Source organism: Carcharodon carcharias, chromosome 5 (genome assembly GCF_017639515.1).
Source record: "Carcharodon carcharias isolate sCarCar2 chromosome 5, sCarCar2.pri, whole genome shotgun sequence".
NCBI lineage: Eukaryota > Metazoa > Chordata > Chondrichthyes > Lamniformes > Lamnidae > Carcharodon > Carcharodon carcharias.
Window position 1 is genome coordinate 75811489 of NC_054471.1, and position 13987 is coordinate 75825475.

Below are 13987 nucleotides of genomic sequence, written 5' to 3' on the forward strand. Positions count from 1 at the left end.
ACATTTCTGCATGAGTAAGTACAAATTTCTTTTAGGGTTCTGCTTTGATTAGACTGTGGAAGTGAGCATTTTTCTTTTGCGAGTTGTGTTTCAGTGCATCTCGATTGTTCTTATTGTATTACTTGTCATTTAAAGTGCTCGTACACTAATTGAACATGTTGTGCTAGTGCCTTCAGTATTCTGTAGCCACTTTGATCATTTTGAAAGGCTTGCAGAGAATTGCACAAATTATACAAGACCCAGTGTTGGAATTTAAACAGTCGCTATTATCTTAGCCTCTATTGGTGTATCGGTTTAAACTTGAAGCAATTATAGAAAGTTCAAATGGAATACATTTACCACTGTTCCCAGGGGATGGGAACACATTCAGTGCCACTGAAGAATCAACCTCTTAAAAGCCCTTGAAAATATTGCTGATTACATTTTAAACACTAAACATGCCTTTTAGAAAGCAGTTATAACAAGCTATGATGCTGTACAAAACAGTTACACAGACGCTGACACCTGAGTAGGGCAGTGATTTACTCTTAACTCAAAAATGAATATTGTGATGGACAAGATGTCAATTATTTGTAGAAGCCGTGTGATTATTGTATGTGGAGTAACTTGTACCAACTGTAACAAACTAGGCAAAACACCTGGGTTTATCCTATACCCTTTTGCCTGTGAGGCTCTACCTGAGGTCTGGCCTTGGGTTATGCTGATAGTGCCTGGAGAAGCCATTTGCCTGATGATGTAGGTATATGGACAATTTTATTGCGTGCAGCATGTCTTTTGTAAACTATTTTTAACTGCTGATAAACTGGGCATTAAATTGAGAATCTTTCCAAGTCAATGTGATGGCATGGAAATTGCCCCAGTCATCAGTCCAATTGAGTTTATGCATTATAGTTATGCTTCACGTGTTCATGTTGACTTTTGTTCGATAAAGGTGTTAAGGCATATGAGACCAAGGCAGCTAAATTTAGATACAAATCAGCCCTGATGTAATTCATTGACTAAACAGGCTTGAGGAGCTGAATAGCTGAATCCTGTTCTTATGTTGCTATTTTGACAAAATGTCCATGTTCAAAGAGTAGTTTAAATCAATCTAACAATTGAAAGTTGGACCATGAAGGTTATTTTACTTTTTCACTTACCAGTAACAATCACTTGTTGGGGCTATTGTGTTCATTGGTCCAAGAAGTCCTCTATGAACACTATCGTGCTCAAATTTTGCAATGATGTAATTCAAGTTCCTCCCTGTTGTTCCCTGTCCCCAACCATGATTTCAACAATAGTTTTGAGCTTGTGTATCATTTTGCTCTAGCCATATCAGAGCACTGTTCAAGGGACAGTTGTTTTATAAGTAATGGACGTGTTTGAAAATCACTGACGTTTGTTTTTGGAAAAGAATGCTTCTTTGGAATAGGCAGAAGTTATAACCATTTAAATATTTATTTGTTATTTTGGATCCACCAAAGGAGATTCAAAATCACCGTTGGAGAAAATAGCTATCCTTTTAGAGGTAAAACTGTCAATAATTGAAATAATGTGCTTTCCCACATCCTAGGTAATTGAATTATTTTCTTCCGTAATTAGGAGTTCTTCATTTCCATTCAGCTTTGGAGAAAAGGCCCAAGTTGTTGTGTGCTTCCTAACTTTCTACTCTGCTAAATATTATCTTGAATTCTACTTGGGTGTCAGTAGTGGATGGTGCACCTACCTAAAAGCAGAAATTGAACTGAAAATGCAACTGAAGGGGAAGCAGAAAAGGTAAACACAGAAATGAAACTGAACATCCCAATCTCTAAGGAAATCAGGAGCAAGCTGGGGTTGGGAAATCGAAAATAAATCTTGTTGAAAATATAGAAGGACAGATCAGTCCATGCTGTGCAGTAGCAGTTGTCCTATAACCTTTGTCTTTGAGGCTTTTGTCTTTGGGGCATTTCCATATCATTACTATGACTTGGAATGATTCTCAATTTAATGCCCAGTTTATCAGCAGTTAAAGAAAGTTTACAAAAGACATGCTGCACGCAATAAAATTGTCCATATACTTACGTCATCAAGAAAATGGCTTCTCCAGATTGGCACTATCAGCATAACCCAAGGCCAGACCTCAAGTAGAGCCTCAAAGATAAAAGATTATAGGATAAACCCAGTTTCCCAGAAAATATAAAAGGACAGATCAGTCCATGGTGTGCAGTAGCAGTTGTTGAGTCCACTGATGCAGAACAGACAAGCTGAAGAAGGCTCGAGAGGAAGAGACTCGATCTAGAAGCTGAGAATAAGCAAAGAGAATAGATTTTTGCAGCTGTTTTTGTTACTTGAAGGTAACAATGTGGAATCTACGCCATCCAGACTGAGTTGAGCATGCCGCTTGTGGTGAAGACGATGCCTATGGAACGTCAGGTAGGTTGTGTGCTGCTGTTGGCTGGGGAACTGACTAGCTCCTAAAAGAAGAGCAGTCCTTGAGGAAGGCAGAGATTGAAGGACTTTGTGACTAAGTGTGATCACTGCAGCCTGAGTGGACTGTTGAGCCAATTCATAAGATCTGTCTCAGTTGTATCTACCATTTAGTGTGCAATTTATAGTTTATATTCGACCACAATTTGCCTGTTAGTTCATGTTTAACTCACGTTAATTATGAAAGTTAGAGTATAGGATAGATGGTATTTAGTGTTTGCTTTGTTGACTTTTGTATAGTAAAACTTCTTCTGTTTTAAACTGTGGAATCTTGTGGCTTCATTCCTTCAGTAAATAATTTTTTAAAAAAGAGATTACTGGTCTCTACTGAGTTCATAACACTACTGAGTCAGAAGGTTGCAGGTTCAAGCCCCACTGTACAGACTTGCACGAAATCAGCGCTGACATTCCAATCCAGTATTGAGGGCATGTTGCACTGTCAGAGGTGCCATCTTTTTGGATGAGACGTTAAACCAACTTCTTGTCTGCCCTCCCTCGAATGCGTATGAAAGATTCTACAGCCACCATTTTGAAGAACAGTAGGGGAGTTCTGCCTCGTGTACTGGCCAGTATTCATTCCCCAATCAACGTCACAAGAACAAAATTACTGGTCATTACCACATTGCTATTTGTGGGAGGGAGCATTTTGTGTGCAAATTAGCAGCTGTGATTTCTATATTGCAGCACTGACTGCATTTCCCAAAAAAAAGCTTTTTTGATGTAAAAGGTTTGGGGCGTCCTGAGGTTTTGAAATGCACTGTATAAATGCAAGTCTTTTTCACAGTGTTATGCAGGAAATTTGACATAATCAGCAAATGTCTACCATTCCCATTGTGCCTATGTCCAAACCATTTATATAAATGGATATTAAAAGAAGTCCAAGAAAAGATACCTGGGAAACAACACTGCTTTTTACCTCTTGCACCTCTTTCTATCGATGCAGTTATATCCCCTTTAATACCTCTGGCTTAATTTATATGGCGCTTATGAAAATTCTGATGATTATATATAGAACATTCATATTGCCTTTGTAAATTGTAAATTTGAGGTCAAAAATATTTTTATTATTGTGGTTCATGTTAAGCTCTTTGGGACTTTGTTTAACTACATTAAATGCACTATATGAATATAAAATGCAAGAAAAGCAAAATTAAAGGAGTTCATGAAAGCTGACACAAATCTTTTCTAAAACTGCCGTTTACTGCATCATAGTGAAGATGGCCTCTATGGGAAGAGGAATGTTTGCTAAACGCAAGGACACATCAAATCCAAGAGATAGGGAACATAGGAAATATACCAAATGCTTCACCTAATATGCAAGTCAAATTGCACCGGAGTTGATCAACTCAGAGGATCCTTGCCTGTACACTGAACTTAGTCTATTAACACAAGAACTTAAAGTAAAGTTGTGTATGTGAACACTCCCATTATAATGCACCGTTCAATTTGATTGTTGACCCCACGTTATTGTGTTGAACCTTGCCCATGAGAAAAGTACTTAAAATGTGCTGTGTGGAATAAACATTTCAGTTCTCAAAAATGGGGAGCTAAATTTTGCATTTTTAACTATGAATTATAATTTGATCGTAACCATTCCTTCATAATTTGAAATAAATCTCTGTTTGCACCACTTGTAACTGTTCAGTTTCAATTTTTTAAGTGAAGCTTCCTTAAGATGAAACAAAATGCTGGAAGTGCTCAGCAGGTCAGACAACATCTGTGGAGAGAGAAACTGTTAATGCTTTAGGTCAATGAGCTAATGAGCTGGGAAAAAGTTAGAGATATAAATTCTTTAATTCTTGGGCAGTCCCTTGGGAGCGAGGATGATTTGCTTCCACTCTGGTTCGATGGGTTCTGAGATGGCTGATAAATCCAATGCACGATCTGCAGATTCTGCTACATGTGGGGCAGGTGGTGCTTGAATTGCCAGTTGGATGAGTTGTTTGGAGGTTTGTGAGCTCTCTGATGCCTTGACTTGGCCTCTGCATGTTCCCAGTGGAGTATCTGTGTTCAGTACCTTCCCAAATGTACTGGCTCCATTTTGGTTGTTCACAGGCCAGGGACTCCCATGTGTTGGTGGGAATGTTTGATCTCTTCAGGAATGCTCCTTGGAATCTCCTGCTGCGACTGAGTTCAGAGTAGAGCAGTTGCTTTGGGAATCTGATGTCAGACATATGAACGACATGTCCTGCCCAGTGGAGCTGGTTTTGTGTGATTAGTGCCTCCAGGTTGAGCGTGCTGGCTTTGAAGAGGACGCTGCTGTTGGACTGCTCTTCTTGCCACCAGATTTAGAAGATCTTGCAAAGGCATTATTGGTGGTACTTCTGCAGTGCTTTGTAGTGCTTGCTGTAGGTTATCGAAGTCTCTGAAGTCTTAGAGATGTAACAGATTTTAAGCAAACGTGGAAGCAGAGAGAGGAGAGAATGTAAAAAATGAAAGGGAAGATCTGTGATCAGGTGGAAATGACGAATGGAATGGTGGTGCAAAACAAAAGTCAATAATAATGAAACAAGTAAAAAAACCAAAAGATTGGTCTAGAGGAGGTGTAAATGGCAATAGTAGAATCATCGCCAACAGCTGCTGTCCAACAAAATGGCAACAATGGTTTTAACTTGAAATTGTTAAACTCAGTATTGAGTTCACAAGGCTGCAAAGTGCCTAATCGAAAGGCGAGGTGCTGACCCTTGAGCTTCCATTGAGATTCATTGGAACAGTGTAAGAGGCTGAGGATGGAGAGGTCCATGTGGAAACAGAAATTGAAATGGCATGTGTCCGGAAGCTTGGGATCATGCTTGAGGTCTGAAAGCGTTCAGCCAGTCTGCGCTTGGTCTCTCCAGTATAGTGGAGACTAGGTTGTAAGCAGAGTATACAGTAAATTAAATTGAAAGAAGTAGAAGTAGTTCACTGTTTATTTCAGATTTTTTAAATGCACAATATTTTGCACTTGCTTGAGTCATGAGTTTTCTTGTGTTTGGCAGGATTTAGACATGAATATAACACGGGGAGGGGGAGAAAGACAGATCTTTAAATAGTACATTTGTATTTATAATGTGTCGCCTTAGTTTAATTTGAAATCTTGGTGAATGGTTTAGTACTTTTAGCTAACTGGGACTGACTTCAAATTGACTGGGGCAGATAATTAAGGGATATTTGTCTCTACTGTATACAACTGTTGAGACTTTGCAATGCCTCACTGTCAACGGGGTCTGCTAGTGTGTTGTACCTATTGCATCACATTCAAATGATCAGATCTGCTTAAGGGACACTGCTCTAGGTAGCAATCTGAGCCTATCATACAATATTCCTTTCATGACAAGAGCAATAAGCAATGGAGTGTGAAAAGCTCAGCGTGAGGGCAACTTTTTGCACTTCAAAGGGTATTCTTGCTGCCTTGTACCAAAGAATCTGAGAAGTTGCAAGCTCTTGAGTAAATTACTCTGTGGTAACCATAGAAAAAAAGCAACCAGGGTGTTCATTATTTCCAACAGCAGCTGCTAAGGTCAAGAAATTGTTGCCTTCTGTTGTTCATGCCTACTTCGGAAGCAGTTTTATTAGTTAGCCCATATGGTTGTCGGGACTGCTAATAGGAATAAAAACAAGATGTCCAAACCTTTGATGGTAATGCTGTCCATAAAATAATGAGAAGAAATGCATGGGGGATAATTGGGGAATTGTAATGAAAGTGTTCTATCCTATAAGGACAACTACCTGGATACCAAATCAGCAGTGTGTGTCAAGCTAACACCATCTGACAGCAAGGAGACTGGTGGAAGTGAAGTTGAATCTGTTTGATTAATTTCTAGCTATGGTTTGACTGTAACAAAAAGTGATGCACAGGTGCACATGAAACTTTAAAATGCACTCCCTCTTTAACATTGGAAAACATTGATGTAAATATATCAGAACAGGCCATTTGCATTAAGTACAAAAGAAGAATTTTCATGGTAACACCCCCCACCGTCCCACCTTCCACCCGTTAAGCGAGATTGTCCTTTTGGAGATGATCATGTCGAACTATAACTTCAGGAAGCATTGCCAATTGCCCAGCACTTGAACAAATCTTCCCTATTCACTGGGACTGTGTGCGCCTATGTCTAAGCAAGTTGGCAGGTTGAGTCCTTAAACGATTGCCATGTGCCTTTACTGGGAGGGGTGGGGGTATGTTCGAGCAGTATGTATGAGGATGAACTGGTAATTACAGTGAGGACTCATTCGTCCATTCATGCCCCCATGCTTTCCATGCCCTGTTGATGTAGTTCAACATCTTTTCCTGCAGGGGAAGGAGGATTTTATCAGTCTTGCCAGTCAGTAAACTGATTTAATGGTAGCTGAGCACAGTGTGGCATTGGTCTCGAGAAGCAAAAAAGGGAATCTGTCATCACTTTGCAGCATCTCTGTTTGAAAATTTATGTGGTGGTAGTTGGCCTCAATGAATTGGCTTAAAGTGGCTGAAAACATAAACCGAATGCTTTATTTATATTTATTAGAGGACGTCTGTTAATCCTACAATCTGATTAAAATGAATAGCAGGTCTGTTTAACTTGAATCACATTTTCCACACAGTGACCATTCTGTTCTCTTGATTAATTTGCAAGTTCCTTTTCCACGCTTTCATGCAAAATTTGCGTCCCACGCAAGCTCGTGATGTCTTTCTTCCCAGCCACCTCCTCCTCCTCAGAATAGCTTTGTTCTCTGAAATTATCCCTCCTGACCATGAACAATGGTACAGGAGAAAAACTAGAGAATTAGATGGTCACGAACATAGGAATTAACTGACCATATGAAGACTTTTAGCTCATAAATAGCCGCAAAAGGCAAATGGTCATGAAAATCCTCCTTTTCTTTCCTGCCCAGTTCTCTAGTCGTCGTTTTTTTATCCCTTTCACTTTCAAATGTTATTGTTTCCTGCCCTCTTGAAACCATTGGCCTCTTTCTAGAGGACATGTTTCCATTTATGGATATCTTTTAAAATATAATGACCTTGAATACACTAGAGAACCCAACAAAGCATAATTGATTAAACTTCAGGTACAGTAGCCTATGTGTTAGTGTGCTGGACCAGCAACTCGGAGGTCATCTGTTCAAATCCTACTGTGGCAAATTGCGGAATTTAGAGGAAATTAAACAGAGCAAGACAAGAATATTAGGCCCTGTGGCTGATGTCTCAAACTTTAATTTTTTAAATAAAGACTGCATGATGATTTAAATTTACAGAATGGTACTTCCAGAGAAGGGCCTTACAAATGTTTCCATAAATGTTATAAAGAGCAAGTTTCCTCTTGAAAATGCATTTATTGTCTGAGTTTAATGTGTCATAGACTTCTGGCATTAAACCACCTTTAGCTGAGATTTGAAAATTTTCCTACAACATGACTTTTTGTTCCTTCTTTCTGCCAGTTTTCTCCACTCAGCTGCCTCCTCCTCTTCAGAAGTTATTGATTCCATATTGGGGCGGCTGCCCAAGGTGCCCTCTATTATAGAGCCTGCATTGCCCTTCTCCAAGTGAGACAATTGAGTCTAGAGAGGATGTACAATGCAGAGAGCAGCACAGTTGATTAACTAGCAATGAGAACCATGGGCCTTTTTCTCTCTTCAGTCTGTGTTTGGTTGCTGAGTGGTCCCTTTGACACCCAGACTGCAATAAGCTAGATGAGGAGAGACCAAGAACACACTTGAGCTATTCCTTTTTTTGTATGGGTTAGCTGCTCATTGCCCTAACCAGCTGGATTGTGGGCAGCCATTTTATTAGCAAAGTGAAATTTAAGCATTTTCTAATGAGTCGTCTTTCCCTTGCAGCCATGCGTATGTTGGACAGGACTATAGTGTTCAGAAGAACATTGGGAAGATTTCATTGGAACAGATTGACAGTGTAAGTATCGACTTTGTTTCTATTCCCCAAATTTCTTCTGCTTCCAAGTTGCATGGCTGTGCTTAATAATGCCATACTTGTGCTGGTGATGCATATGCATATTTCAAAATGCTGTAAAACAACATGAGAAAATTGACTGAATCATAAAATAGACTTATATTGTTTATACTAGAATAATAAGCCAAAAAAAACTCTTGTATTTGAAATGAATCTCCATTTTAAATATATTTTCACTTGTTCCAGCTGGCTGCAAAATCGTATCCACCATGTATGCGTCAGTTACACAAAGCTTTACGGGATAACCATCACCTCCGACACGGTGGCCGTATGCAGTATGGGCTCTTTCTCAAGGGGATAGGCATCACCTTGGAGCAGGCCTTGCAGTTCTGGAAGTCAGAATTTATAAAGGGAAAAGTGGACCCAGATAAGGTAACGAGAGTACAGAATTCATCAGTAAATAACTTGCCCAGGTTGAATTTTCATCAGAGCACCGTAATCATCCTGATACTGCTGCTGATGCAAGAATTGTTGGTCATTGCAGTCTTTGAGATGAATTTGATACTTCTCAATGTTACTATGAAAAAATTAGGATTCATAAGTTTGCTTCCCTTGGAACAGAATGTGAATTTTCCTGACTTGCATGTGTACCAGGAAACTGGACGTGTGTTTTTCTGAAATTGAAGTATATGCAGTGGATTTATTTAACTTGACTATGTTGAGGAACAGGTGTGTGTTTCTGGGTACATCTTTGGCATTATAGCACATGTCTGCTGTACATGTGCATCAATCTTTGAAGTTGGCTGGACATATTGAAAAGAGCAGTTAGCAACATAAATGGGATCTTGGGCTTCATAAATAGATATTGAGTACAAAAGCTGGGACATTATGCTGAGCTTTTATAAAGCTCTGGTTGTGCCGCAACTAGAGTACTGTGACCAGTTCTGGTCACCACACTTTCGGCAGGAGATGAGGATCCTTGAGCGGGGACAGAGGAGGTTTACCAGGATGGTTTCAGGGTTAAGGGAATTTAGTTACAAGATTAGGTTGCAAAAGCTGGGGTTGTTCCTGTTGGACCAAAGGAGGTTGAGGAGAGATTTGATAGCGGTGTACAAGATTATGACAGGTTTGGATAAGGTAGACAAGGGGAAACTGATTTCCCATTAACTGATGGTGCAAGGACTAGGAGACACAGATTTAAAGTTTTGGGCAAGAGATGCATGAAGATATCTTGCTGCATTTTGATGTGGACTCCTTCAGTATCTGAGGAGTCACGAATGGTGCTGAACATTGTGCAGTCATCAGCGAGATCCTGAGGGGTCTTGACAGAGTTGATGTGGAGAGGATCGAGAACTAGGGGTCAATGTTTCAAAACCAGGGTCATTTATTTAAGACAGAGATGAGAATTTTTTTCTGAGGGTTGAGAGTCTTTGGAGTTCTCTTCCTCAAAAGGTAATGGAAGCAGGGTCTTTGAACATTTTTAAGGCAGAGCTAGGGGTGAAAGATTACCGGGGGTAGCAGAAATATGGGGCTGAGGTTACATTCAGATCAGCCATGATTTTATTGAATGGCAGAGCAGGCTTGCGGGGCCAAGTTGCCTACTCCTGCTCCTAATTCATATGTTCGTATGAAAATGGAAGCAATCAATGACTTCAAAATGAAATTGCGTGGGCACTTGAAGGAAATAAACCTGCAGGGCTAAAGAGATCGAGCGGGGGAGTGGAACTGACTGGATTGTTCTTCAGAGCTGCACAGACTAGAATGGCCTCCTTCCGTCCTGTAAATAACTCTGACTCTACATGCTAAATAATTGCAGCACAAAAAGTAAAGGCAGAAGGGAATGTAAGAAAGGTGACCAAGTTTAAAAAAAACAGATTGCTATGTGTGTGTGATCACTTCATACCTTACTGTTTATCTGCTTAGGATGTCTTTCTATTCTATCTGAATGATGTAGCTCTCAGTTAACCAGTAATCATACAATTTTTCACATGCCCTTCGCACTCAATACTCTAATTAAAGTTAACTTTCAATTTCTGCACGCTTCAGTAAGGTTATATTGATTGTAATGGAATCATAGAATGATTAGAATAGGAGGAGGCCATTCAGCCCAACATGTCTGCGCCATCTCTTTAAAAAAACTGTCCTGTTAGTCTCAGTGCCCTACCTTTTCTCCAAGGCCTTGCGACTTTTTCCTCTTCAAGTGTTTATCAAACTTCATTTTGAAAGTTACTGTTGAACCTGCTTCCACCGCCTTTATAGGTAGTGCATTGGAATCATAACAAGTTGCTTTGATAAATAAATCCCCTCATCTCCCCTCTAGTTCTATTGTCAATTATCTTTAAACCTGTCTGTTCTAGTTACCAACCATTCTACCACTGGAAACACTTTCTTCCTTGTCTTGGCTATATCATTTGGGGATGAGTACCTGTCTAAGCTAGCTCTGGTTTGCAGATTAATTCTCATGTTTGTCAATTTGGCCCAAGTTCTAATCAAAACTTACAAGCGTTCAACTCCACACAGGGCCAAAGCTATTGTACCAATAATTCATCCTTTAAAGCATGACCTAAATCATTTGGGTATTTTTTTTTTAATTAAAATTTCTCATTTCTTAATAAAACTTGTAGCTCAGATAAGATGGTGAGGGAAAAAAAAAATCCTGAGTCAAGAATAAATTACATGCCAAGACTACTTTCTCCCTAGAAACCGTTTCCTGAAACTCGTTTGAAATTTTATTATTAAATTTACTCCTTTTTAATGAAAGGAAATTGAATAAGGTGGTTAAAATGTTTATTTTCATGCTTACTAATTGCCTGTGGAATTGCACATGGGATCTCGAGATCAAGTGTGGCCATGAACTAAAGTGGGTTGAATGTGAGTGTATTTGGACCAAGGCAGACAGATTAAATTTACTATTTTAAAAAATATATACATTGCTCTCCTTGTCCTTCATTATAAATTCTCATAGGGCCGCTATTGGTTTGGGATGAGGAGGTGGCTGGCAGTTTAAGTATTACGTAGAGTGCTGAAAAGGTATTGGGAGAGAATTCCAGAGCTTGGGGCCAAAGCAATTGAAGGCCTGGCCATCAATGGTGGAGTGATTAAGATCGAGGATGCTCAAGTGTCCAGAATTAGATGAGTGCAGATACCTCAGAGGGTTGTATGGACTGGAGGAGATTACAGAGTTAGAGAGGGGTGAGGCCATGGAGGGATTTGAAAACAACGAAAAGAATTATAAAATCAAGATGTTGCTTAACCGGGAGCCAATGTAGGTCGATGAGCACGTTGTGGTGTGATTAGGGGAACTGGACTAGGTACAACATGGGCAGTAGAGCTTTAGATGACCTCCAGTTGGAGACAAAGGAGGAGTGCATTGGAATAGTCAAGTCTGGACGTAACTAAACACCTTTAACTATTTGCATGGTCTTAGCAGAGGAAGGTCTGTCATATGTGGATTGAAGAAACTGCAAAATAATTAGAAACTGATCAATTCTGTAACATCCTCCAGTCCGCCAAGATTATGCACTTCTCTAATTCCAACTCTCAGCATTCCTGATATCCTTTGCCCCACCTTTGGTGCCGTACCTTCAGCTGCCTAGGCTTTACACTTTGGGATTCCTTCCTTAAACCTTTGTCTCTCTACCTTTCTCCCCTTCCTTTAAGTCAATCATTAAAATCTCCCTCTTTCACCAAGCTTTGATCACCTTCCCACATCTCTCTGTGTGCAAATCACTTGCAAGTTTTGCTTGAAGTCCCTTGGGTTGTTGTACTACATTAAAGGCACTATATAAGTGCAAGCTGTTGTTGTAGCATTAGATGTTTGGAAACCGTTTCACACCAAATTAAGTGAAGATTGCAATTGACTTTCTCTTTCATTAATTCAGTGAATTATTACATGCGTTGTTGGTGTGATTTTTTTTCTCTAATTCTGTGCTTCAGAATCAGTATGAAACATTGCAGTGTTATTCACAACCCCAGTAGTTATGAAACTGTGGCTCTGTTAACTTAGTACATTAGTTTGCTGAGTCACCTAAGCTTTGAACCCATAAAATGGCATTGAAATTACTTCAGTAGCTTTCTATCAAAGGCTGAATTACATTGCAGGCTGAGCATCTCAGTCAAAGTGTGGCTTTAATTATATTCATAGTGATTCCTAGCGTGACTTCAGTGGGCCTGCTTTGGCTGCCAGTTCAGGCCTGCAGTGTTGAGTGACACTGCTGCAGTCTCAGACTCTTTAAAACCCAATTGCCAGTGCATTTGACAAATACTAACTTTGACCCTCGCAATAGTTGGAGGACATGCTTACTTAACAGGGCAGTGTTGGCGTGGCATAAAAGATTACCAACCCACTAGGGTTAACTTGGAATCTTTATGAATTAAAGGTTAATCTCCAGGTCACTGCTACAAACAAACTCAGGAAGAAAAATCATAGGGATGTTTCAAAACAAATGCTCATTTTTGTTGAAGATTTATTGATTATGAAAATATTGGAGATGGGATAGTAAGGCTGTCAAATGTCATCCCGTTGGTTAATTAAAAGCTTGTTTGCTATCCAATTGGTGTGGGAAAGTGGAACATCACAAGGATAGAGGTGTAAGGTGACTAATGATGGAGCATGAAGGGTAGAGATGGGCGGACATAATGAAAGCCTCCAGGAATGCATCCAACCAGTGTTGGTAATGTTTATAGACATGACCTTTAGGTCAGGTGCAGATAGTCATTAAAGCCAGGTTTCAGCATGTGAGGCTCCAGTTTTTATGAACTTGCCCCAGCTCTGGAATGGATGTCAAGTGTGAGAAGAAGCAGCAAGCTGAGAAAAAAAGGTTTTACTTTCCAATTTTAGGCAGAAACAACTGATTAGGTAGCAATATAGGAACAGGGGTCGGCCATTCGGTCCCTCTAGCCCAATTTAGTTAAATTATGGTGGATCGGTATTTTAATTCCATTTCCTGCCTTGGTACCATTGGAATGAAACTTGTGATTTTAAAAATTACTGCATGCAGTGACATGACAAGACCTGGCTGTTGGGTGTTAATTGTATTCAAGCAGTGGGTATGAATTGGGAGCTCATGTGCGATCATAAAAATGAAAGAGGTTGAAAGAAGGGTTCTGTCGAAGGGTCATGAGGACTCGAAACGTCAACTCTTTTCTTCTCCGCCGATGCTGCCAGACCTGCTGAGTTTTTCCAGGTAATTCTGTTTTTGTTTTGGATTTCCAGCATCCGCAGTTTTTTTGTTTTTATGAAAGAAGGGTTGTTGGTTGCAGGTGAGTGAAATGTATGTCTCTGTTTTAAAAGAAAAACTAAATGTTTAAAGGCTAGACTCTAGTGTTCTAGCCTCATTGCCTGGCTGTCTGAGGTCTGACATGGTAGGAGGTTTGAAAGGTTGGAAACTACAATATATTTTGGACATAAAACTGCAATCCTAGTGACCGTGTGGAAAATGGCAGAAAGCAGGTTTAAATTGTGAGGGCGTGGTTACCCTCTGATGTTCCCCGAGCCTGAACTAAATGACCAGTGGAGGAATGAGATTGATCTGTTGACACAGATTATTACTCTGCCAAAAAGATAGGAAGGTATAGTCTTAGTGTTGTCGCTTCTGCATGAAGTAAAATCAGAAGTAAGGTATTTTCTGAGATGGATGCCACTCAGGTGAATATGAAGGTTTGGACTTAGTA

General features: G+C 39.9%; 1 protein-coding gene across 3 annotated transcripts in view; it reads left to right on the forward strand.

Annotated features, from left to right (window-relative positions):
* The window catches only part of prim2 (DNA primase subunit 2), a 212825-nt gene that overhangs the window by 156372 nt on the left and 42466 nt on the right, over positions 1–13987 (forward strand). For all 3 annotated transcript variants that reach the window (XM_041188639.1, XM_041188641.1, XM_041188642.1), the window contains 2 exons: positions 8245–8317; positions 8561–8746. In XM_041188639.1, coding sequence (XP_041044573.1) covers positions 8245–8317; positions 8561–8746 — 259 coding nt within the window. The remainder of the gene's footprint in view (positions 1–8244; positions 8318–8560; positions 8747–13987) is intronic.